Source organism: Chiloscyllium plagiosum, unplaced genomic scaffold (assembly GCF_037043375.1).
Source record: "Chiloscyllium plagiosum isolate Xiang-an unplaced genomic scaffold, Cpla_swu_hap1 HiC_scaffold_6, whole genome shotgun sequence".
NCBI lineage: Eukaryota > Metazoa > Chordata > Chondrichthyes > Orectolobiformes > Hemiscylliidae > Chiloscyllium > Chiloscyllium plagiosum.
Window position 1 is genome coordinate 47,181,708 of NW_028270144.1, and position 26,965 is coordinate 47,208,672.

A 26,965-nucleotide genomic window follows, 5' to 3' on the forward strand; every position below is an offset into this window, starting at 1 on the left:
CCATTCAGCCTATTGTACCTCTGCTAGTTCCTTGAAAGAATAATTTTGAATGGTCACACACTTCAATTATTTGCCCTTTGGGCTCCTCAAGCTTCAGGTATCTGTTTGACTGTCTTTTCAAATGATATACGTAATCAATAGCCACCACCCTTTGGGTCAAGTATTATAGTTCCCAAACTTCTGAATGAAAACTAAAACTCCTCTTCTCATCTCTTGATCTTTCTAACAATGATTTTGAGTCTGTGGCCACTCCACAGACCGAAACTTGAGCACATCTGTAAGATCAGCCTGAACCTTTTCTAATTGCAAGGAGATCAGTCCAAACTTTCCAAACTCCTCATAACTGGTCCCTCAGCCCCAGTAGTCTCCTGGAGAATTGCCTCTGGAGCATTTTTCAGGCCTTGGTTCCTGAAGAATGGTGCCTGAAATTGTCCAGTCATCAGTTAAGGTCTCAGTGAATTATAAAGTTCCAACAATAATCTCTTTGCATTTTTATTTCATACCTCTATTTATGATCCCAAGTCAATGTGTTCTGTTAATCACCTTTATAAAATTGGACTACCAAAAGATTTGTTCTGAAGAATAGTCATGAGATTCAAAATACTCAGACTGTTTCTCTCTCCATAGTTAATACCAGATCTGCAATGTTTGAGAACATTGTGTGTAGTGCAGATGTAAACAGATACAATTAGTCATCCCAACTGGTCTATGCCATTATCTGTCCTTGACATGAATCTTTTCTGCTCCCCCCCCTCCAATAGTTTTACTTCATTCTATCAACATGTAGTTCTATTTCTTTCTCCTTTTTGTAATTATGCAGTACTCCGTTCAATTCCCTCAACATTCAATGTATACCATTTTCAAGATCCTCTGACAACACCTTCCAAATCAGCAATCTCTATCATCTCGAAGGACAAGGGAGGAGATCCATGGGACATGCATAGTACCTCAAAGCTGCTCACAATCCTGACTTAAACTATATCATTCTTTCCACAATATCGCTGAGTCAATATTATGGAACTCCCTTCCTGACCTCATTGTGGGTGTCTCTGAAGGGACCAATGTGGATCAAGAAGGCAGCTTGTCTTTGCCTTTTACTGGAGAATTCAGGATAAGCCAGCAGTGCTGCAGTCCTATGAATAAACAATAATATAATCTTGTGCTGTTTGCAGGGATGAGGAACTTCAGTTATGATAATATATTGGAGAAGTTGTGTTTTCCCTGGAAAAGCAAAGACAAAGAGATGATTTGATTGAGATATTCAAAAATCATGAGATCTCTGTCCAGATTAGTTTAGGAAAAACTGTTCAGATTCATGAAGGAATTGAGAATGGGAGGGCACAGATTTAAATTAATTGCTAAAAGAAGCAAAAGCTCCATGAAAATATCCTTTTCACATAGCAAATGGTTGGGGTCTGGAAGACAGCTTGAGCCTGTGGTGGAGGCAGGTTCAACTGAAATATTTATCTGGGTTTTAGATGGTTACCTGGAAAGGGGAAATATGAAAAATTACAGGAGAAAGCAGGTGAATGGTACCAAGTGAATTTTCACATTTGGAGAGCTGGCATGATGGGCCAAAAAGCCATCTCCTGCACTGTAATAATTCTGTGACACATGGTGCCACTTCTGTGACATTAAGGTGTATGTGACTGAAGGTACTGGATATAATAAAAACTAAAGATCCTCACAGTATCCTAGCTGTAATATGGAAGTATCAGGCAAGTCAACAACAAACTGAGACTGTGCTGAAATTAGACTAAGTGAAAATCACCACACAAGCAATATCAATTAAAGCCCAGTAGGACAGATCATAAAAAACAGCTGAGAAATTGAACATGCCTGAAGCAGGCAACTACTTAAGTGTCCTATTATTTTTGTTTCTTTTTTAAAAATGCCTCAAAATGTAGGAAAGCCAACTTATATGTATATCTTCTGTACTGCACAGCTCTTCAGTCTACTATCTCTCTTAAAAGGCCATCCATTAATTCCCATGACATAGCTCTTTCCCCATATCATTGCAACATCTTCATTAAATTATTCATCCAATTGCTCTTGAACATTAAGACTGAATCTGTACCCAGTCAGAGACTGTATGTCCTAACCAATTAAGGCTTTGTGGCATAGCTTCTGCTTGCCTGCGGATCAGAAGATCCTGCTTTAACTCCCACCTATTTCAGAAGTATCATTACACGTCTGAACAGGTTGACTGAAAAAGTAATGTTTGAGCTCTCACTGCACAGCAGTTGTCCCATTCTCTGAGCCAGAAGGGCTGGGTTCCAGTCCCATCTGCATCAGAAACATCTCAACATGTCTGAACAGGTTAATTGAAAATACTTATCTAGCCACTTGCTGCTTAAAAAAAAGTGTATTTCAACACAGTTCATCTGATTTTTCTTTTAAAACTGTGGGCGGCACGGTGGCACAGTGGTTAGCACTGCTGCCTCACAGCCCCAGAGACCTGGGTTCAATTCCCGCCTCAGGCGACTGACTGTTTGGAGTTTGCACCTTCTCCCCATGTCTGCGTGGGTTTCCTCCACAGTCCAGGTGAATTGGCCATGCAGGTTAGGTGAATTGGCCATGCTAAATTGCCTGTAGTGTTAGATGAAGGGATAAATGTAGGGGAATGGGTCTGGGTGGGTTGCTCTTCGGAGGGTCGGTGTGGACGTGTTGGGCCGAAGGGTCTGTTTCCACACTAAGTAATCTAAATCTAAAACTGTGTCCTCAAATTATCAAAGGCTCATCTTTGAGCAGAATATTTTAAAGGTCTGAATGATGTAGTCTATGATGAGATGTGTGGCAGAATTAAATGACAAATGTGGCAAGGCCCATCTTAACATTGGTTCCGTCTCACTCCATTTTCATGCTCTTTATGAATTGCTTGGCAAGATTCTTGTTAATCAGCGATGAGATGTCAAATTGATGGTGATTTATACTCGTTAAATGCCTTGTTAGCCACAACTTGCCTCTTTCATATTCAGCCTCCCATTTTACTAAAAAAGCTTGACATGGAGATGTCCTAATGAGGAAACCACAGCAACCACCTCGCAGATTTAGCTCGCTCTGAACAAACTTTATGTTCTAAAGCAGGCACTGAAATTCCAGGGAATTGTCATGGGCAGCAGTCACATGCACCCCATGTCCACAGACAATGGTATCTAATATGGGTCAGCCTGTAAAAATGTTCATGGCACATCACCTATTCACTTCAGAACTTCAGTGCTGCACCTAGGGCTGCACTGGCAACTATCACTGTAATGCTGCAGAAAGGCTACCGTGTTGATGGACATGCACCCAGCTCTGGATTGGACCAGGTTGCATCTCTGAGCTCTTTACTCCTTGTCATAGTGTTTATTCACTCACTCATTGTGAACCTATGTGGATGGTAACAGCATCTCTATCCTGTTTTAATTTGACTTGGTTGTTCTTTGCTCATTTGTTCTTTGTTCCTTTGTCATTTCCGCCACCTTCAAACAGACTCCACCACCAAGGGTATATATCCCTCCCCTCCCCTATCAGCGTTCCGGAAAGACCACTCCCTCCGCGACTCCCTTGTCAGGTCCACACCCCCTACCAACCCAACCTCCACTCCCGGCACCTTCCCCTGCAACCGCAAGAAATGCAAAACTTGCGCCCACACCTCCCCCCTCACTTCCCTCCAAGACCCCAAGGGATCCTTCCATATCCATCACAAATTCACCTGCACCTCCACACGCATCATTTACTGCATCCGCTGAACCCGATGTGGCCTCCTCTATGTTGAGAGGCAGGCCGCCTACTTGCGGAACGTTTCAGAGAACACCTCTGGGACACCCGCACCAACCAACCCAACCACCCCGTGGCTGAACACTTTAACTCCCCCTCCCACTCTGCCAAGGACATGCAGGTCCTTGGACTCCTCCATCGCCAGACCATGGCAACACGACGCCTGGAGGAAGAGCGCCTCATCTTCCGCCTAGGAACCCTCCAACCACAAGGGATGAATGCAGATTTCTCCAGCTTCCTCATTGCCCCTCCCCCCACCTTATCTCAGTCCCAACCCTCAGACTCAGCACCGCTTTCTTGACCTGCAATCTTCTTCCCGACCTCTCCACCCCCACCCCCTCTCCAGCCTATCACCCTCACCTTAACCTCCTTCCATCTATTGCATTCCCAATGCACCTCCCCCAAGTCCCTCCTCCCTACCTTTTATCTTAGCTTGCTTGGCACACCCTCCTCATTCCTGAAGAAGGGCTTATGACTGAAATGTCGATTCTCCTGCTCCTTGGATGCTGCCTGACTTGCTGCGCTTTTCCAGAAACACATTTTTCAGCTCAGATCTCCAGCATCTGCAGTCCTCACTTTCTCCTTGTTCTTTGCTCACTTCAACCAGAAACAATAAGTTCACAATATTGCTTATGGTGTTGAGCACAGATAGCCAGGAAACTTGTCATGGTTGTCACCAGTGCTCAGTTAAGGGGGATAGCCTGTGCTCGGAGAGTTCCAGAACAGTGAATCAAGGGCAGATTCTGTTACCACACCAGGGGATTGAACACTGTCAGTCAGGCAGTTGGGGCAATCAGGATGCTCTTCACAGAAGAGGTGAGGAGCTGAACATCAGACAGCTCAATACCCTCCTTGACTCTTTCTGGCCTACTGGAGTCTCTTATCTTCCTGAAAGAAGAGAGAGTTAGGAACAAAGTGAAATGAAAGTGGATAGTACAGCTATGATGCTTGGTGCAACTGGGGAGATATCTTGAGAGACTGTGTAAATAGCACAGAGGGAAATTCAAGGTTAGTGGAATCAGGATTAGGTTGGGTTGAGTGAGTAAGAGAAGATGTTGCAACCAGTAATGAGAATGGTAGAGCATGAGCCTTTATGGGAGGTGAGTATAGTAGCAGAGATAGAGTGACTGTGCTGTATCAGAGTGAAGAATGTGGCACTACCTCGGGAAGCAAAGAAGGTCATTGACTATCTTATCGCACTGCTGGCCATTCCCCTGCACCCTGGAAATAGATCTGATCTGAGTGACGACTTTGGACCAAGTTGCCAGAGTCTGGTGGTGTGGCCTTCTCCACTGGTCCTGTGGGAAGAAGATGCCATCCTTTGCACCACCCAATTGTGAAAGACCTCCAGGTCCCTGTCAGAGAATCACAGTGCCATCTTTCATTCTGTGCCATGTTCAGAATCTGTCCCTGAGTGACCAGAGTAGCTTTGGAATGGTAGTCCTCATCTAAGTGCACAGTGCCTTTTAAAGCTAGCATAGATACCAGGGGTGCCAGTCATTCAGTGGAAGTCCAGTGATTTGATCCGGGAAAGACATATGGTTGGAATTGGATGTGAGGAACACCACAGAGTGTGGGACGTAATTAGTGGCATGGTCTTGGCAAGGTACAGCAACAAACTCGCTTTCCTCAGATCAAACAAATCCTCTAAAAGGATTCAATATAATTTGCACTTAACCACAAAAAGTACAATTCTACCCTTTCTATTCTTTTTCTGATCCCAATCCTTTCATTATCAAAAATATATATTGATAAGGTAATGTAGTTAGGATTTCCATTTTCTAATTCTTCGATTAAAAACTCTGACATATTCTTCAAAGTTTGAAAATATTTGCTATATATTTTAATGCATCTATGTATTTCATTTTGTTTACATAATCACAATAGTTAGTATTAATTCTAACAAGAACAAAGCATCTCATAAAAGTGATGAACTTCATCATACATGTAAAGAAATATATAGGGTTGAATCTTACAGCCCCACTTTCTGGGCAGGGTTCTAATGGTCTGGCACAACCGGTCTTCTTAAGGATTGTCAGGTGAGTATCATTTGGGGCAAGTAGGCTGGTCTCTTTTTGAGGTTCTTTATTCTTTCTAAAATATTCTTATCTATTTTACCATTAACAATGTTGCATTAAATAGTTAAAAATCACACAAAAGCAGGTTATAGTCCAACAGGTTTAATTGGAAGCACACTCGCTTTCGGAGCGACGCTCCTTCATCAGGTGGTAGTGGAGGGCTCAATCCTAACACAGAATTGATAGCAAAAATTTACAGTGTGATGTAACTGAAATTATGCATTGAAAAATTGATTGTCTGTTAAGCCTTTCATCTGTTAGAATACAGTGATAGTTTCATTTCTTTCATGTGTAAATCACAAAACCTTTTTTTAAAAAGTTGCAACTTTTTTAAAAAAAGGTTTTGTGATTTCCACATGAAAGAAGTGAAACTATCACTGTATTCTAACAGATGAAAGGCTTAACAGACAATCAATTTTCTCAATATATAATTTCAGTTACATCACACTGTAAATTTTTGCTATAAATTCTGTGTTAGGATTGAGCCCTCCACTACCGCCTGATGAAGGAGCGTCGCTCCGAAAGCTCGTGTGCTTCCAATTAAACCTGTTGGACTATAACCTGGTGTTGTGTGATTTTTAACTTTGTACAGTCCAACACCGGCATCTCCAAAGCATTACATAGTAGTATTCAGTGCCACAATAACTAGTGATTATCCTTTTTAGATTAGATTAGATTACTTACTGTGTGGAAACAGGCCCTTCGGCCCAACAAGTCCACACCGCCCCGCCGAAGCGCAACCCACCCATACCCCCTACATTTACCCTTTACCTAACACTATGGGCAATTTAGCATGGCCAATTCACCTGACCTGCACATCTTTGTGACTGTGGGAGGAAACCGGAGCACCCGGAGGAAACCCACGCAGACACGGGGAGAACGTGCAAACTCCACACAGTCAGTCGCCTGAGGCGGGAATTGAACCCAGGTCTCTGGAGCTGTGAGGCAGCAGTGCTAACCACTGTGCCACCGTGCCACCCACGGTGCCGTGCCGTCCTGTCTGAATTTTTTTTAAACTTTGGTTTAGAGCCAGATGCATATGCAGAATGAAGAAAGGCTTTTCCTCAAGATGTTGGGTATGAATAGTGGCATGAAAATCAAAAGCTGAGTTTACTCTGGTTCTCTCAATTACTATACAGTGATTGGCAATAGAACAGCCCAAGTCAAGGGCTTGATAGCAGACAGTACCTATACTTTGCTGGATGAAAAATATTCCACAACATATGACAGCCAAAACAAAGGAAAATGAAAGACAAGTTATCTTTTATAATTCTGCAGAGTAATAGTAAGTGATCAGTTCAATTTACAAAATATACATGATACTGGATTTATATGTACAGTTTGATCGAACTTATGAGACTAACATATGGATTTATTTTCAATTTTATTATCAAAAATGTTTGATAAATGAATACCAGTTAGGTTCAAACTCATTCTGTACACCAGGCACAAACTCCAATTATATATTTTGTTCATGTCAATGTAGCAAATGAAATCAAAGTTAAGATAAAGTGCCTCAGCATTGTAACCATGACATCCCTTTAATCTTTAAAACCAGCTTAAATCAATACAAAGGTTTTGAAACTAAATGCCTCGAGAGGAACAATGCCTCATGTTAAAGCTGTCAGATTGAGTCTGGAAAGGAGCCTCAACTTGGGTTTTAGGTACACTGAAGTGAAAATTAACTCCATTGCGTTTGACTGGAGATGACAACTGATGAAAGTTTGGGGTGTAGTATTCTGGATCCAGAGGTGGCAGGCCTGAATTGGGAGAAAATTTAGTCTGAGACACATTCTCTCTCCATCAAATGAAATTAAAATTCAAATCACTGCTGCATAGGGAGACCTTCCTCAATTCATAATGTCATAAATTAAAACTGGTTGATTGGACATTACCAGATATAGGATAGCCTGCTCTCTCTTTGGCTTACAACACGCTTCTAAGAAACCATCCCAAATACTCTCCTGAATTTATCTTCCAGGCTACCTTTGTCTCTAATCTATATGCAGATTTAAATTGCTGTGATTATTGCAGTACCTTTTTCACAAGCACATTTATTTCTTTATGTAAACCGCATCCTACAGTGCCATTAAGTCATTAAGTGACCGATAAGTCATTCCTACAAGTGACTTTCTGCCTTCAATATGTTGTGGGGAAAATCACCAGCCTCGGAATCAGAGTCGGGGTTCAACGACAGAGTTTATTGTACAAGAAAATACCGGAGCTTCAGGAAGAAAAAGACACCAACAGCAGTAGTCAGCTGCAAGTCTTCTCTCAACCCGTGGCACATGTCAAGATACTTTTATGCATCTTGTTATACCAATAAGTCAGCAATGAGGTTATTGTCTCTGTAACTATGTTACAGAATCAATGAAAGTTTCAATGCAGTCATTGTCAGTTCCAGCGCAGCGTTTGTTAATTTCAGCATGGTCTTTGTCAGTTTCAGCGCAAACATTGTCAGTTTCAATGTCTGCATGGAGGTCCATTGCTGTAGCAATGGGCGCTAATCACTCTTCCTAAGAAGGATGATTACTGCATTTCTGGCTATTATCACTCTGTATTGAGTCCATATCAGACTGTTAGCATTTCTATCAAAGGGGTTGGCTGGACCCAGACACTTTGACGGGCAGTATACACTACTCATGTGTATTCTCTCCCCCACCTGCCTTAAACTAATCAACTGGGTTGTGAGTGTGTTGTGCTAGCATTCTGGTGGCCCCAGGCAGTATCTGTGTTTGCTCTGCTGTCTCTCTCTATATTGTGGTCCAGCGGCCATCTTGCGTGTCAAGTGGCCAATTTATGGCTCAGCAGCTGTTTTGTGTGTCTGTGTGCCTAGTGTCACCCTAGTGCCATCTCCCACTTCAAGTATTTCTTAACCCTATCTAAATCTATTCTACTTTGAGTTTTAGAACTAACTTTCTCTCTTTCAGTTGTAACTGACCATTTGTCTTCTCATAAACAATGCCTTTTGTTCCTATGTCAGCTGTGAGAACCAGATCCTCCCCATTCAATGGCTCTTGTGAATCTTGAATCTCATGTATACACACTGCAACAACTTCAAATCTATTGGACAGTTGCAAAAGCTGAGGATCCTCCACATGTACCTCCTTGATCGCCTTACCTGCCTTATTCGTAGTCATGTTCCCTGTCTCGGATCACAGACCAAATCAGACAACTTAATTCCAAGGGATATGATCATCACCTGGATGAAAGTATATGGGTAACTTTCTCCCAATCACATTGTCTGCATCTCAACACCCAATCTGTCCTCTATAGATGAGTCTCAATCTTCTTCAACTGCAGACGTAAAACTCAATAAAATTTAGGAAGATGATACAGCTTTTTATATTCCATATTTATCTATACAAGATGAGCCCATTAAGTTTACAAGTTGTACTAGCCTTTCCTTGCTCTTAGAGCAGATGTCCCCATCCTTCACGTTTTGCTGTCCCACAAAATTAGCTGCCCTGCCATCTTTATACCATTTGATTAATTAATGGACCTCAATTCAATCAATGTGTTTAGTAGTCCTGTCTGTACTTGTGTGCTTCTGATGTCAAATTATATTCTACATTCCAAGTTAAGTTCTTTGGCTAAGATAAATAGAAATTATTCAACAACCAAATCTAGTGATACTACTAATAGGATAGCAATTACTTAAATACTGGAGTTTTGAAAGACAAACATGAAAAATACTCATCAATCACTCAGTATGCAAGGTGTATTGTGTACAGCTACTGGAATCTGAAAAAGGTATTTTTAGAAAAACAGCACTTCTCTCCCCTCTGCACTAAATTTCCAGATCAACCAAACTATACACCGTGGCTCAGTGGTTAGCACTGCTACCTCACAGCACCAAGGACCCAGGTTCGATTCCAGCCTTGGGCGATTGTCTGTGTGGAGTTTGCACATTCTCCCCATGTATGCGTGGGTTTCCTCCGGGTGCTCTGGTTTCCTCCCACAGTCCAAAGATGTGCAGGTTAGGTGAATTAGCCATGTTAAATTGTCCATAGTGTGAGGTGCATTAGTCAGACGGAAATGGGTCTGGGTGGGTTACTCTTCGGAGGGTCGGCGTGGACTTGCTGGGCCACACTGTAGGGAATCTAATCTAATCATTCAGTTTATGCCGCACTCAGTTACAAACTCCACTCATTTCCCTTTCTCCTCGAGCTTTCTCATACTGTGGTTAGGCTACTTCACTCACTAGTCAAGATTTATAATGGAATCTAGATGGTCAGAATCTGATTAAAAGATCTTCCTTTTGTGCAATGACCCCGAGACTACTTCTGTCCTTTCACATTTACCTCATAATTGCCATCATTTCAGATTCATTTTTGCTGGGATAACTTCAGCACTATTCTGTGGCAATACTTTTGCAAAATTACCATGAAAATCTGCCTTGTGTGACTTCTTTTCCTGCAGAAGACACAGAGAAAATGAGCCATCAATTTGGTGTTGATAATCTTTGTTGATGCCATAACATGTAGAGAGGGGGGTTAATTACTAAAGTACTAAAGACTGCAGAATGCATTGAAACATTCTTCAGTCTGGAAAAGTTACGCATTTAAAACTATTGGTTGTTTCCCTGTAGTATTAGAGATCTAAACTTGATCCAATGTAATTTAGGGAAATTTCTTGAGAGAAAAAAAACAGAAAATGGTAAAACAGTTGATCAAAAATATGTGACTTAGTTAAAATTATATGTTTGTCATGCCAATGATTAGGAGGTATCATTTTCTAAAGTGGAAGAAGCTAATTCACCAATTGCCAACAGTGCTGAAGTTTGTGTAATTTTGAAATTCTTCGACTTTGTCAGAAGTGACTGTTGTTATAAGGTTCTAGTCATTTGCAGTTTTCTACTGTATGTAGTAAAAGAAACAAACTGGTAATTTTCTTTTGCTGTAAGATTAGTTTAGGGTATAGCTTTGCTCGCTGAGCTGTAGGTTTGATATCCAGACGTTTCATTACCTGGCTAGGTAACATCATCAGTGGCGACCTCCAAGTGAAGCGAAGCTGTTGTCTCCTGCTTTCTATTTATATGTTTGTCCTGGATGGGGTTCCTGGGGTTTGTGGTGATGTCATTTCCTGTTCATTTTCTGAGGGATTGATAGGGAGTATCTAGATCTATGTGTTTGTTTATGGTGTTGTGGTTGGATTGCCAGGCCTCTAGGAATTCTCTGGCATGTCTTTGCTTAGCCTGTCCCAGGATAGATGTGTTGTCCAGGTCGAATTGGTGGTTTCTTTCATCCGTGTGTAGGGCTACGAGAGAGAGGGGGTCGTGTCTTTTTGTGTCTAGCTGGTGTTAGTGTATCCTGGTGGCTAACTTTCTTCCTGTTTGTCCTACGTAGTGTTTGTGACAGTCCTTGCATGGAATTTTGTAGATGACGTTGGTTTTGTCCATGGGTTGTACTGGGTCTTTTAAGTTTGTTAGTTTTTGTTTGAGAGTGTTGGTGGGTTTGTGTGCTCCTAGGATTTCGAGGGGTCTTAGTAGTCTGGCTGTCATTTCTGAAACTTCTTTGATGTATGGTAAGGTGGTTAGGATTTCTGGCTGTGTTAGGTCTGCTTGTCATGGTTTGTTCTTGAGGAATCTGCGGACTGTATTTTTTGAGTATCCGTTCTTCTTGAATATGTTGTATAGGTGGTTCTCCTCTGTTTTCCGACGTTCGTCTGTGCTGAAGTTTGTGGTGGCTCGTTGGAATAGTATTCTGATACAGCTTTGTTTGTGTGTGTTGGGATGGTTGCTGGTGTAGTTAAGTATTTGGTCAGTGTTTGTCGGTTTTCTGTATACGCAGGTTTGTAGTTCTCCGTCATCTTGTAAGATTAATATTGATATTGCTATGAGAGATTATCTTAATCTCTAGATGAGTAACATTAATCTATTACCAATTGCATTGGTCAGGTACCTGTACAATCCCAAAATTTCCCAGACAGAATTGTAATGGAAACAGCATCATTATCAATAATGGTTGGGCAAACAATATGGATGAAACATGGTTATATGTACTCACTGACTTTTGTCATTCTTTTCATTGACCTTTCAGATCAATGCTTCACCATTATCCTTTCCAATGTCTGCAATTATAAAAAGTGTGCTCATTCCCTGTATCTGCATTAAATCAGAGCACTCGTTACCTCCAAATTATCTTTTCTTCACAAATTGTTTGAAATGCTTCCTGTACAATTCCATTTGAAAATTTTGGAATTGTTATTTCTGCTCATCAACTGAAATTTATAAAGTTCAAAATCAAGATTAAACAAAATTAAAAATGTTAAAATTAGACAAATTTCACAAAAACCATAAATATTCTAAACTGTAATTTGTAATGCATTTGTTTTTAAACAGTAGATTTAAACTTCTCATATGAAGAGTACATTCTATGTCCATACAAAAGGGCTCTTCTGATGTAACAGCAATGTTCAAGTCCTTCCCGCTCTGGATATGTGTGATATCCAGTTGATTAGATAATATCTACATGTAAGGTCCTCACATTCCAATGAGTTATCTATATTATTCAGCCAGTTATTAAGGTGAAAAGTTCTCTTTAGCTTCTCATGGTCAGTTAGACAACTCACGAGAAAACGGTCCACAAATATGAAGGGAATAGATAAGGTAGAAGTAAAGAGACTTTTTCCACTGGCAGGTGAAACTCGGATAAGGGGTGGCATGGTGGCTCAGCGGTTAGCACTGCTACCTCACAGTGCCAGGGACCTGGGTTTGATTCCATCCTCGGGCGACTGTCTGTGTGGAGTTTGCACATCCTCCCTGTGTCTGTGTGGGTTTCCTCAGGGTGCTCTGGTTTTCTCTCACAATCCAAAGATGTGCTGGTTAGTTGAATTGACCATGCTAAATTGCCAGTAGTGTAGGTTAGGTGCATTAATCAGTGATAAATGTGAGGTAATAAGGTAGGGGAAATGGGTCTGGATGGGTTACTCTTCAGAGGGTTAATATGGACTTGTTGGGCCAAAGAGTCTGTTTCCACACTGTAGAGATTCTATGACAAGAGGGCATAGCCTCAAGATTCAAGGGAGCAGATTTAGGACTGAATTGAGAAGGAACTTCTTCACCTAGAAGGTTGTAAATCTGTGGAATTTCCTGCCCAGTGAGGTAGTTGATGCTACTTCAGTCAACATTTTTAAAGCCAAGGTAATTTTTTTTTGAACAATAAAGGAATTAAGGGATACGGTGAGAGCACGGGTAAGTGGAGCTGAGTCCATCAAAAGATCAGCAATGATCTTATTGAATGGCGGAGCAGGCTGGACGGGCCAGGCATCATAGAATTCCTACAGTGTGGAAATGGGCCCTTCCACCCAACATGTCTACACCGACCCACCAAAGAGCAACCCACCCAGATCCATTCCCCGAAGCTATACTCTACATTTACCCCTAACTAATGCACTTAACCTACACATCTCTGAACATTATGGACAATTTATCATGGCCAGTTCATCTAACCTGCACATCTTTGGATGATGGGAGGAAACCGGAGCATTTGGAGGAAACCCATGCAGACACGGGGAGAATGTGCAAACTCCACCGAGAGTCGCCTGAGACTGGAATTGAACCCGGTTCCCTGGCGCTGTGATGCAGCAGATGGCCTACTCCTGCTCCTAGTTCTTACGTATACATCCATCCTCAATGGAGGGATCAAGCATGCATTAACACAAAAGGGGAGGCTGAAGAATTTGCAACACTGCCAGAAGTGCCAAGTGGATGCTCCATTTTGGCCTACTCAAGAGGGCCGTAGCCACAAATGCCAGTTTTCAGCTAATTTGATTCATTCTACCCAATATCAAGAACCAGCTGAATGCACTGGATGCTGCAAAGGTGGAGACAGCTAACAACATAGAATCATGGAATCCCTACAGTGTGCAAGGTGGCCATTTGGCCCATCAAATCCACACCGACCCTCCAAAGAGCATACCAACCCCCCACCCCCCACCTTATCCACAAAGCTAATCCACCAACCTGCACATTTTTGGACTGTGGGAGGAAACCAGAGCACCTGGAGGAACCCTACGCAGAATGAGGAAACTGTGCAAACTTCACACAGACAGTTGCCAAAGTGTGGAATTGAATCTGGGTCGCTGGCACTGTGAGGCAGCAGTGCTAACCACTGAGCCGCCATGCTGCCTGTCCAGTTGTTCCAAAATAATTACTACACTGGGGTGATGGTGTTGAAAGCAACCCTCTCATGAGCTGTTCATAAAAATTAAGACAATTGCAACCCAGCCAATTACTATCAGTATACTGTTGACCAACAAAGTAATGGAAAGTATTATCTAAAAGCTTTAAATCATAACTTGCAAAGGAATATTGTAAATTACTGAAGCTCAGTTTGGGTTCCACCAGGACCACTCAACTTCTGACTTCAATTACAGCTTTGATTCAAACATGGACAGAAGAGCTGAATTCCAAGGTTGTAGAGAGAGTGACTGCCTTGGTCATCAAGGCTGCACTGGACCAAATATGGCATTAAGGAGCTGCAGCAAAACTGGAGTCGATGGGTTGAAATCATTTCTAGCGCAGGGGAAAATGGTAGTGGTTGTTGGAGATTAAACATTTTAGTTCCAGGAAATTACTGCAGGAGTTCCTCAGTATAGTGTTTCATCTATTCTCCCAACCTAGCCTTAAAATTGTATTCCTGTCCACCTTCCATCCCCTCACCAGGGTCAGTAATTCGTATCCTGGGGAAACTGTCCCAATTATTTCATAGTTAGCTCTCATGCTACCCAACATAAGGAACTGGCTGCAATCAGACTCTGCTTCATTTGGAGAGCTTTTGGTCATCTGATTATGGAATATCCTCCTAGACTGGGGGGGTGGAAACCACAACCTGAGCCAATTAACAGCCCAACATGCAGAAAATCTGGGCAAGGCAGTCCAGAATGCAAAGTCACAATTGCTCCTAACTCAACTCCAGTCGGCCTGCAATTCCAAATTCAATTGATTTTAATTTTGAAGAAAATCAGCTTTCACCTCATGGAAATCTTTTAATATTTTCCACTGGCCAACATTTTCTGTTGCATGCAAGTTTTCCAAGAAAAAAACTAGCCTCATTGCTTCTTGTTAATTCTGCAAAGTTCTCCTGGCTATTTTAGTCCCGCAGGGCTATCTGCAAAATGAAATTCCTCAATTTCTTTCCCACTAATATTACTTTATCCACAGAATTGCCCTGCAATGCAATCAATAACACAAACACTGTCATTTTCCTTATTATTAATTTGTCTACAAGAACACTGTCATTTGCAAAGACTGAACAACACTGTCTATCACCGGTGTACCTAATAAAAACAAATTAAGCAATATTGAATGTGGCTGTGTTCCACTGGTAAATGTGAAATAACTACTTTTTCCATTTACTGTTTTGCTTCAAGCAAGATCACATATTATCAGTCATTCAAGGAATTTCTATCACTGTTCTCCATAGCCAGGTCTATTCATTTTCGATGAGAATTGAGGCAAATTCAATTACAAGTCTGACACGTTGGAACATCGGAATAACAGTGGGCCATTTAGCCTCTCGGGTGATCTGCCGTTAATGTAACCTAACACCACACACATACCTCTCCCCCAAAGCTTTCATTAAATGCAGAATAAAAATTCTCCATTGATCCAGTAACAATTATAAGACCATAACAGCACGTTGGCCCAGTGGTTAGCACTGCTGCCTCACAGCGCCAGAGACCCGGGTTCAATTCCAGCTCGGACGACTGTCTGTGTGGAGTTTGCACATTCTCCCGTGTCTGCATGGGTTTCCTCCCACAATTCAAAGATGTGCGGGTCAGATGTCTTGGCTGTGCTAAATTGCCAATAGTGTCCAGAACTTGCTGTTACTCCAGCCAAGCTCTTCCAGTACAGTGACGACACTGGAAGAGCTTGGCTAAAGTAGCAGCAAGTTCTGGAGCACAAGTCTACTTTCCTTTCACCAGAATATTATCAGGGCCCATACCCCTTGCAGTATCCAGTGCCTCTAACTGTTTCTTAATAGTGGCTGCAAAAGCAGTTCAGAAGCTAGGAATACTACAGCTAGTTACTCACCTCCTGACTCCTCAAAACCTGTCCATCATCTACAAGGCACAAGTCAGGAATGTGATGGAATACTCCCCTCTTGCCTGAATACATGCAGTGGCAAAAACACTCAAGAAGCTTGACAACATCCAGGACAAAGCAGCCCACTTAATTAGCACTACATCCACAAACATCCACTATCCTCACCATTGATATGGAGTAGCAGCTATGTGGACAAAATGCACTGCAGAAATGCACCAAAGAGTCTCAGACAGCACCTTCCAAATACAAGACCACTTCTATCCAGAAGGACATGGGCAGCAGATGAATGGAAACACCACCGCCTCCATGTTCCCTTCTAGGTGGACTGCAACATTGTGTCAGTTGTGATGTCATGAATAGATTCATAATACTGGCTGGGAACAGCACAGAAGCTATGACGTAAATAGAGTCACAGTTTAATGTAATTGAATTCAGCTTTCTAAATTCTTAATCTACCACAGAACGTAATAACTTACATTACCCATTCTAAAGTGAGTATTTGTTTATTTTTTTTTCAGATGTCCAGATATTGCAGTATTTGCTTCAGATATATGATTGTCAGACAGGAAAAGAATTTGAATCCTGTTTCACCTATTTTTCAGATACACTACAGTGTTAAAGAGCATCAATTTCCAGCTGCTGTTTTCATGCCCAAAGGAAGCTGAAACACATAGAATACCAAATTGCTGTACTCAGGCATCTCCCACAGCTGCCTAAAATGGGCATGAAGCTACCTGCATGTACTACTGAGGGTCTAAAGCATGCTCGACCGCCCCTTTCTCAGAAATCCTAAGCTTGCAAGAATTGAGGCTAAACCCTAAGTTTCTTACTAGTCAAGGTGAAGGTAACAAATTACTGTTTTTGGGGTCTGACAGTCTACTCCAGGATATTTGACTTTGGTCAGTCAGCAGGATTGTGTTTTTTTAATTCCCTTGTGGGGCATGACAACAGTTGGGTCAGCAGTTACTTCCCATCCCTAATTGCCCTTGAAACAGTGGAAGTGAGCTGCCTTCTTAAATTGCTGTAGTCCATTTTTAAGATATATATCCACAATATTGTGAGGGAGGGAGTTCCAGAATTTTGATCCAATAATATTGAAGAACTGGTGATATCTTTCCAAGTAAGGGTGGTGAGTGGCTTGGAGGGTGAACTTGCAGGTGGTGGTTTTCCCATGTATCTGTTGCCCTTGTCCTTCTAGATAGAAGTTTTCACATATTTGGAAGGTACCGAGTACTGACCTTTGCTGGATTTCTACACTGCGTCTGATTTGAATTGATTTATAGTTGTCATGTATCAAAATACAGTGAAAAGTTTAGTTTTGTGTGCAGTACAGGCAGACCATAATGCACAGGGATACATAAACCATAGGATGTTTAAACAGAGCAAGGCATACAAGCTTATGACTCTGCAGGAGGTACACAAAAGCAAGATCAACATTAGAATTAAAATCAGAGAGGTCCATTCATCAGTCTAATAACAGCGGGAAAGAAGCTGTTCTTGAACCTGTTGTTGCATGTGTTTAATCTTTTGTGTCTTTTGCCTGATGGAAAAGTTTGGAAGAGAGTTTAACCAGAGTGGGAGGGGTCTTTAATGATATGGGCTGCCTTCCTGCAACAAAGAGAGTGTAGATGGAGTCCATGGAAGGGATGTCGGTTTGCGTGATTCACAACTTCCTGTATGTTTTTATCGTCCAGTGCAGAACAGTTGCTGTTTTCAATCTGTGATGCACCCAAATGCAATGCTTTCTGCAGTGCTTCTGTAAAAGTTGATGAGAGTCGTTATGGACATGCTGAATTTTCTTCGCCTCCTGAGAAAGAACTGTCATCATTGTGCCTTCTTGTCTGTCCATCTTTGTGGGAGGACTAAGACAAATTGGTTATTGTCAGTCCGAGAACATAATGCTCACACCCCTCGCCACCTCCATTGATGTAGATAAGAATGTGTCCTCCTCCTTTCTTCCTGGAATCACTGATCACCTCTTTAGTTTTGCTGACATTGTAGGCTGTTAATTGCACATACTGCTGCCATTGACTTTGGTAGTTAAGTGGACTGCTTTGTCTTGGATGGTGTCAAACTTCTTGAATGTTGGAGCTATATTCATCTAAGAAAGTGGGGAAAATTCCACCATACTCCCTCATTAGTATCTCGTAAATGTCAAATACTCTTTGGGAAGTTGGGAGGTGAGTTACTCATCATGGTATCCTGAACTTCTAACTTGCTTTTGTAGTTACTGTAGCTGGTCTCATTGAGTTTCAGTGTTAGTCCCAGGTCAATGTTAACCCCCAGAATGTTGATAGTTGGGAGTTTCCTGACGAGTCTAAGTTATGATTTCACTGATGCCTCAGACCTCTATCTTCTGTCAAACATTCTAAACCCATTGACCATTCTGTTCCTGAAAGGAGGCTAAAAGCAATTTCTCTCCCATTGTTTCATTCACTGCAGCAATATATAAAACATAAGAAGAGAAGTGACAATTTCCCTCCAATTATCCAAAACACTATTCTGATTCTCATTTAGGTTCTCTTGATTGTACCAGTGCCTGAATACAGAGATTGGATAATTATAGGATGGCATGGTGGTTAGCAGTACAGCCTCACAGAGCAAGGAACATGAGTTAGATTCCAGCCTTGGGTGACGGTTTATGTGGGTGGCACGGTGGCACAGTGGTCAGCACTGCTGCCTCACAGCACCAGAGACCTGGGTTCAATTCCAGCCTCAGGCGACTGACTGTGTGGAGTTTGCACATTCTCTCCATGTCTGTATGGGTTTTCTCCGGGTGCTCCAGTTTCCTCCCACAGTCCAAAAATGTGCAGGTTAGGTGAATTGGCCATGTTAAATTGCCCGTAGTGTTAGGTGCAGGGGTAAATGTAGGGGTCTGGGTGGGTGCATTTCGGCGGGTCAGTGTGGACTTGTTTGGCCGAAGGGCCTGTTTCCACACTGTAAGTAATCTAAAAAAAAGAGTTTACACATTCTGCCTGCATCTGCGTTGGTTTTCACTTTGTTTTTTTCTCCCACAGTCCAAAGATGTCCTGTGACTATGTCTAGCTGGGATGTTGTTTGGAAAGTCTATGCAGACTTGATAGGCTGAATAGCTTCTTGCTGCACTGTAGATATTCTTTCTTCCTATGAGACATGGGAAGATTGATCAGCACGAGCAAGATGGCAAACATTCGATTGTTGCAATTTTTAATACCAGGTGGTGACTTGCATTTGACACTACAACAACCAAGATCGTTCTTGCAGATGTTTTTACATGGGCGTTTTTTTTATTTTTCTGCATTTTCTCAAGCTTGCAAGTTATAACATGGCACCATTGTAATGTCCTATCCTCTGTGTCAGAAGATCTGGGTTCAAGTCCTTGAGGTGTGATATAACAGGTGGACTGAACATAACTAGAATTACATTTTTTTTAACAACATTTATTGGAACTACAATGAATTTAGGTACATGTCATATGAATTGGTATATTACTCGTTAAGGATATTTTGGGGACTTGGATCCATGCAAACGTTATGTGAATTACAGTAATGATATTTTGAGGGAAATTAACATTAGGGTCTATGATCTAGATGTTCTTTTGGTATTGTAGCTTTATTTTAAATTTCCTTGCAACAAAGGGACCTAAGGGGCAACCTTTTCATGCAGAGGATGGTGTGTGTTTGGAATTAGCTGCCAGAGGAAGTGGTGAAGGCTGGTACATTTATAACCTTTGAAAAGCATATGGATAAATATAGAACTTAGAACCTTACAGCACACGGTGTTGCACTGACCTGTGAAACCAATCTGAATCCCATCTAACCTACACTATTCCATTTTCATCCATATACTTATCCAATGACTATTTAAATGCCCTTAAAGTTGGTGAGTCTACTACTGTTGTAGGCAGGTGTTCTACACCGCTACTACTTTGAGTAAAGAAACCCTCAATTTAAAGTTATATACCCTTATGCTAGCCATCACTATCCGAGGAAAAAGGCTCTCACTGTCCATCCTATCTAACCCTCTGATTATCTTATATGTCTCAATTAAGTCAACTCTCAATCTTCTTCTCTCTAACAAAAACAGCCTCAGGTCCCTCAGCCTTTCCTCATAAGATCTTCCCTCTGTACCAGGCAACATCCTAGTAAATTTCCTCTGAACCCTTTCCAAAGCTTCTACATCCTTTCTATAATGCGGTGACCAGAACTGCATGCAATACTCCAAGTGCAGCCGCAGCAGAATTTTGTACAGCTGCAACATGACCTCATGGCTCCAAAACTCAATCCCTCTACCAATAAAAACTAACATGCCATATGCCGTCTTAATAACCCTATTAACCTGGATGGCAACAATCAGGGATCTCTGCACATGAACAACAAGATCTGTCTGCTCATCTACACTGCCAAAAATCTTACCATTAGCCCAGTACTCTGTATTCGTGTTGCTCCTTCTTTTCTGCCACCATTTGCCACCTCTCAGCCCAGCTCTGCAGCTTATCTATGTCCCTCTGTAACCAGCAACACTATGCACGACTCCACAAACCTTAGTGTCATCTGCAAATTTACTAACCCATCCTTCTACGTCCTCATCTAGGTCATTTCTAAAAATGACAAACAGCAGTGGCCCCAAAACAGATCCTTGCAGTACACTACCAGTAACTGAGTTCCAGGATGAACATTTCCCATCAACCACCACCCTCGGTCTTCTTTCAGCTAGCCAATTTCTGATCCAAGTTGCGAAATACCCCTCAATCCCATGCCTCTGTATTTTCAGCAATAGGGTACATGAATGGAAAGGGTTGAGAGGTATATGGGCCAAACACTGGCAAATGAACTAGAGTAACTTAGAATATCTAGTCGGCATGGAGAAGTTGGATTGAAGGTTCTGTTTCCGTGCTGTACATCTCGATGACCCTAATCTCTACCTTCTGTTGAAGGAAATAGGTATTGGATGTATGTCGTTAGACTTGTTCATGTGTAGCCATTCTCTTGTCATCAGTGAAGCTGACTCATTTAATTATATTTGTATTGACGAATATGAAGCCTTTTCTTTGGTTGGCCTGATTTAATTGGTATGTCAATATTAGTGTCATTTAATCAGTGTTGAATTTGGAGTTATTCGGTATAATGGATAATTACACAACCGATTCTTTTGAAAAGGGATGAAAAAATATGGAAGACAGTTAACACTGTCGCCATGACATTTTATTTTACCCTTTTATTCCTGTACATCACAGTGCCTGAACATGACCTTGTTCTCGTTTGAAAATTCTCTTATAACTTAGATAACATTCTTTTAGTTCTTTACATTGCCTGGAGTTCACACACTAGCTAGGACTGTCAGAATGAAAGACAAGATGCAATGGGCCTGAACTCTATATGTTTGCAAAATTTCACATTTTTGTGATGTCTTAACTGATGAAGTAATATTTCAACTTTTGTTTCTGACTAGCTTCAGCAGGGGTCCACGATGAGAACAATTGGCAAAATGCCATTATCGATGACGTTGATGCAACCTCACAGACAGAAGACGATGCTTATTCAAATAAACCTGGTGCAGGAGCCCAGCACTCAAGTGGAAATGTTATGGTTACTCTGATCAATTTGGTGGCTTTAATTCTTTTTTGGTAAATTCACATCTTTCTATTTTTTGAATTACACCTTTTAGTTAAATAATGGAAAACAGCAGCAATGCAGAGAATAATGGCAATGATGTGCTTTAGCTTTTGCAATACTGTTTGTTTCAATTGTTTTACTTTATTGAAAATGTGCTGCAAAATTGAGATATGTTAGTTCCATTTATTTTTGTAACAGCCTTCCACCACAGTCAGCTTCGTACACATATTTTTCCATTCTTATTGCTGCAGTGTGTAGTTAATTTGGGTCAATTTTCTGTTTTGAAAAGTAGAAACACCAAGTTGGAATTTTAGCTTTTGAAGTTAGGGGAGTGATGAAAACATCAAAAATGGGAGGTAACCCTATTCTGCCCTTCGAGCCTGGTCTGCCATTCAATATGATCATGTCTGATCATCCAACTCAGTATCCTGTTTCAACTTTATCCCCATTCCACTTAATCCCTTTAGCCATAAAAGCTGCTGACTGCTTCTTGAAGCAATCCGATGTTTTGGCCTCAACTGCTCTTCCTGTGGCAGAGAATTCTATAGGCTCACCACATTCTGGTGAAGAAATTTCTGCTTGTCTCAGTCTTAAATGGCCTACCCCATATCCTTCAGCTGTGATCAATTGGTATGTCAATATTTCTGGCCTCCCTGATCATTGGGAAAAATCCTTTCTGCATTTACCTTGTGTTTTATCTCATCTAACGCTGGTATCAGCCTGTGATGCCAGGATGAAATTTCACCAAGTGTGAATGGAGGCAAGTCAAATGGGAATTCCACCTGCAATTTTGAAACAAGCCATTAGAAGTTGTTTAAGATGTTTGAGAACGCCACTGACTACAATATTACAAGCCCCATCAAAATAATTTGATTTCCGCAGGGGTGGTATGGTTGGTGCAGTGTGGGGAGAGTCAGATGAATATCAGAACCTTGTTAGAATTTAAAGGGCAGCAATAGGGTAGTGATCCCTCAGCAGACATTCACCAAGACCTTTTGGAGTAGGCCAATGTTACAGACTTGTTGTCATAATGTTATATACTTATCCTTGGAGGACATGGGAATATATATCAGCTTCCCTGTTGCTGCAGCCAGTTGAGGTGCTGGTGTTACCAACACAGGGGTTGAGGAGTCACTCTCCACAGCCTGAGAGGAATCCCCAGATATAGAAGGCAGCCATTCATCCGTCACAAGGCACCGTTCTACCATTGCTAAGCTGAGGTGGATGAGGAGCTGATGGATACCATGTCTTGTTGTCCTCTTGCCTTACCAAGATGCCATTATTTTATGGATGAAGCAATGGCATGCAGCTGTCTGCACTTTTCCAGTATCTGCTAATTGGTCTGCTGGATGTGACTCTCTACAAGCGTTAACAGTCTCTCGATGATGGAGGCCACTGCACAGACCAGTGAGAAATTACAGCAGTCATGCATTAGATGGTTTCCTTCACTGTCTCACCAAGGATTTCCTCTGGAATCTTTGTCAGATATCATACATCTCAACCTTGGTCTCTGCATGGACTTGGCCTCACTTGGCAGTCCTCACTTTCTCTCATCATGGGTTTGGCCTCCCATCTTCTCTGATTGTCTGTCTGTAGTCAGCTAGTTGGACATGTGTGTACTGCTTGGACCCAAATCCTTTGTGGGGCACACTCACTCCCAGGTATCAGGTAGCATCTGAGCTGGTAAAGGGATGGGAACACAGATGTGACACTGAGGCTTCCTCATTACTCTTCATAAATGAACAGATGTTGCCATAGAATTTGCAGCTCCCTGATCCTGTGAATGACCAGACCCCTAGACCCTCTGGGCAGGAGTCCATAGAGCTAATTGCAGCTCAAGCAGATTGTTATTATTTGGAAACTGCAGGCATAATTCATGCTGCTTCCTCGATGGCCTTTCCAAATTCTCCTTTCTCAGATGGTACGACTGTCTCACATACCTCATTAGAATGGTTGCTCTTGTATACTGTCAGTTCTAGTGCCTTCCCCTCCTTTTTAGGAGTCAGGGTGGTGACGATTAGGGCTATTCAACCATCATTCTGACATTCTTGATGTTTGCTCCTTAGAAACACAGGTGGATAATATTACTGACCAAACCCAATTTTACATCACGTTGCCTGGATGCTCCCATGCTACTGACATGCATGTGGCATTGGACCAATCTGGACCTGCCTTGCAAGGACCTGCAGTGCCTGGCTTATCCCCCATGGCAAAGCTGCAAATATCCCTTTCCTACAAGATACTGCATTCTGTACCCATGGTCATTGCCCGCAAGTGGCATTGCAGCTCAGTTTTCCAATAGCTTGATAGCTGCCTTCCTCTGTATTCTCCCTTCAGGTTTTGCTCAGAATGATAGGAAGGTTTTAGCACAGTGAGAGGACAGTCAGCCCATCGTGTACTTTATTAAGTCCCCAAATAATATTCCATGTTTCAGCAAAATCACCTCCCATTCTTCTATAGTCCAATGGGTACAGGTCCAACCTATTCAATCTTTCTTCATTAGACGGCTGCTGAAGAAGGGCTTATGCCCGAAACGTCGATTCTCCTGTTCCCTGGATGCTGTCTGACCTGCTGCGCTTTTCCAGCAACACATTTTCAGCGGCTGCTGGTATCAGTCTAGTGAACCTTCTCTGGACTGCCTCCAATGCCAGTTTATCTTTTCATACTACCATACGTGCTCCAATATTTCTTCTACAGAAATGTGGCAAATTATTTTAGTAAAGATGCAACAGGATGCAAAGTTGCTCAAAAAGAAAAATCAAATAACTGGAGCCTTCCAAAACTTAATAATCTAATTCAACTAGTTAAACAGATTTGAAAACAGCAAAAAGACTAAAATGAATTTGAGATTCAGGTTAACTCTTCAACAGCTGGTATTCCTTCATGCAATTCAGAACACAATGTATATGCATGTTTCAGATCATACGTAATGAAAGTGAAGTATTCCCACAAAGTACACTTCCTGAACATTCCTGAAATAGTATAAGTCAGACTGGTGCAAACAAAATTCTACTTGTCAATTAAGCTATTCTCAATTTATCTTCTTTTTGTTTTTCTTTCTTCTTATATTTTAAATTTACTCATTACAGGGCTTCAGGAGAAAAAATACTATAATTATCTGCACCATGAAAAAAATAGATTAAAGTTTATGGAGTTTTAAAGCAAAATATAATCAAATAAAACATTTGATGTAATTCATTGACATTGTGCATACAGGTGTACAATTGATCAGATAGTTTCAAAGTGCCTCTTGACTCCAGTATGTTTGAGACAGTGTGAGACATAAAGCTGCACCCAGAGCAGTCTATTTTGGAGCAAACATAGAGTCATAGAAATGTACAGCATGGAAACAGACCCATCGGTCCAACCTGCCCATGCCGACCAGATATCCCAACTCAATCTAGTCCACCTGCCAGCACCCGGCCCATATCCACCCAAACCCTTCCTATTCATAAACCCATCCAAATGCCTCTTAAATGTTGCAATTATAACCATGATCAGAATTGGTTCCAAAGAGTCTCTTTGAGCTACACAAATGCAACACTATGTCAACGTCTCCTGATAGAGCATGGTGATTTCCCTTTAAAAGTATAGTGAGTGGAGGCAAGTTTAAGTATGTGTAAAATCGATCCAGTCACTTAATATCTCTAAGTGTGATTGACCAAGAAGCTATCCAAACTTCTCCGTTCCGACCAGAATAGCTTTCATTACAGACAATAATGTTTGAAACAATGGTTTTAAAATGTTGGGATTTTACAGTTAGATTGGTATATTGGTTTTAATAAAATAATGGTTATTTCATTACAACAAATTATTTGTTTGCAATGGGTACAGAAAACTCTAAAACAAACTTATGGTATTTAATTAAATAATGTATTTATAAAACAAGAGAAAAGCTTTGTGACCAAGTAATGTAGTGTTTGATAGATGGGTCCATATTGCTGTTTACCCACTGATTCCTTTTCTTTGCAAGCATGCATGGGCTGTTGGTTTGCATGTACTTATTTTATTTTGAATTACCATTATACAGAAAATGTTAAAATTTTAAATAATTTTGAAAGATAACAGTTCTAAACTATTTCTGTTTGCTAAAATCATCAGCTACTATATAAATATGAAAATATTGACTTTGAAGAGTGAAGGATCCATTTTTTGAAAACTGAGCTTGCATTTGAACTCAAATATTCCATTCTACAATGATCTAATGTTAAATATGAAATGGCACAGTTCTCATTCAAGTGAAACGTTCTTATGTGAGAATAATCAACCTGATAGCTGTGGTAAGCAAAGATTATTTTTGAGTGTCTTACAAGTATAAACAGGTCTTTCAGCCCACCATGTCTATGCTGATCAACAAACACTATACTACACTATTCTCATTTACCTGCATTTGGTTCATCGATTCCTATGCCCTGGCATTTAAATTAGTCATCAGCTGTTGCGAGTGTACTTACCTCGACCACCCTCTCAGGCAACCCTTTCAGTTTATCTACCGTCCTTTGGATGAAACAATTTTTCCACAGATCTCCTCTAAACCAGTTACTCCTCACCTTAACCTTATTCTCTCTGGTCTTAGACAATAAGGAAGAGCGTCTCACAATCTACTGTGTCTCTGCCTCTCATAATTTTAAATACCTCAATCAGACTCCCTCTCAGCCTCCTCTGCTCCAAGGAAACAAATCCAGTCTATCCAGTCTCTCCTCATAACTGAGACTTTTCATCACCAGCGACATCTTGATGAAGCTCCTTTGCACCTTTTCCAGTGCAGTCATGTCTTTCCAATAGTGCAGTGACCAGAACTGCAAACAGAATTCCATCTGTGGCCTAACTAATGTTTTATTAAGTTGTAATAAGACTTTCTTATCTATATTCTCTGTTCTGTTTGATGAAGGCAAGCATCCCATATGCCACCTTCACCACCCTGTCTCCCTGTGCCGACACGTTCAGGGATCTGTGTATTTGTACACCAAGGTCCCTTGATTTCTCATAAGTCCCTAAGGACATACCATGCATTGCATACATCGTTCTCTTAGGTCACCTAAAATGCGCTACCTTGCACTTATCAGGATTAAGTTCCATTTGCTGTTGTCCTGCCCAATTTACCAGCTGATCAATGTCAGACTGTAGGCTGAAACCACCTTCTTCACTAACAATACCGCCACCAATTTTCATATCAACTGCAAAATTATGAATTCTACATTCACATCCAAGTTGATAATGTCTCTGCACTGAACCCTATAGTGCATAGCTGGTCCAGTTACAAAATAAAACACTGTATCATCACTCTTTACTTCCTATTTATAAGACAGTTTTAGATCTAGTTTGCCAACTTACCTTGGATCCCATGGTGTCTGACCAGCTTTCTATGTGGAACCTTGCCAAAAGCCTTACTGAAGTCCATGTAAATCACATCAACTGCACTATCCTAATTTATATATTTTGTCACTTCTTCAAAAATCTCAATTAAATTAGTCAGCCAG

At 41.3% G+C, this 26,965-nt stretch overlaps 1 protein-coding gene across 1 annotated transcript in view; it reads left to right on the plus strand.

The window, feature by feature from the left end:
* The window catches only part of LOC122551041 (glypican-5), a 1,004,898-nt gene extending 979,286 nt beyond the window's left edge, over nucleotides 1–25,612 (plus strand). The window contains exon 8 of the mRNA XM_087987984.1: nucleotides 21,322–25,612. Within this exon, the coding sequence (XP_087844110.1) occupies nucleotides 21,322–21,500 (179 nt within the window). The 3' untranslated portion in view covers nucleotides 21,501–25,612. The remainder of the gene's footprint in view (nucleotides 1–21,321) is intronic.
* Nucleotides 25,613–26,965: the final 1,353 nt, after the last annotated feature.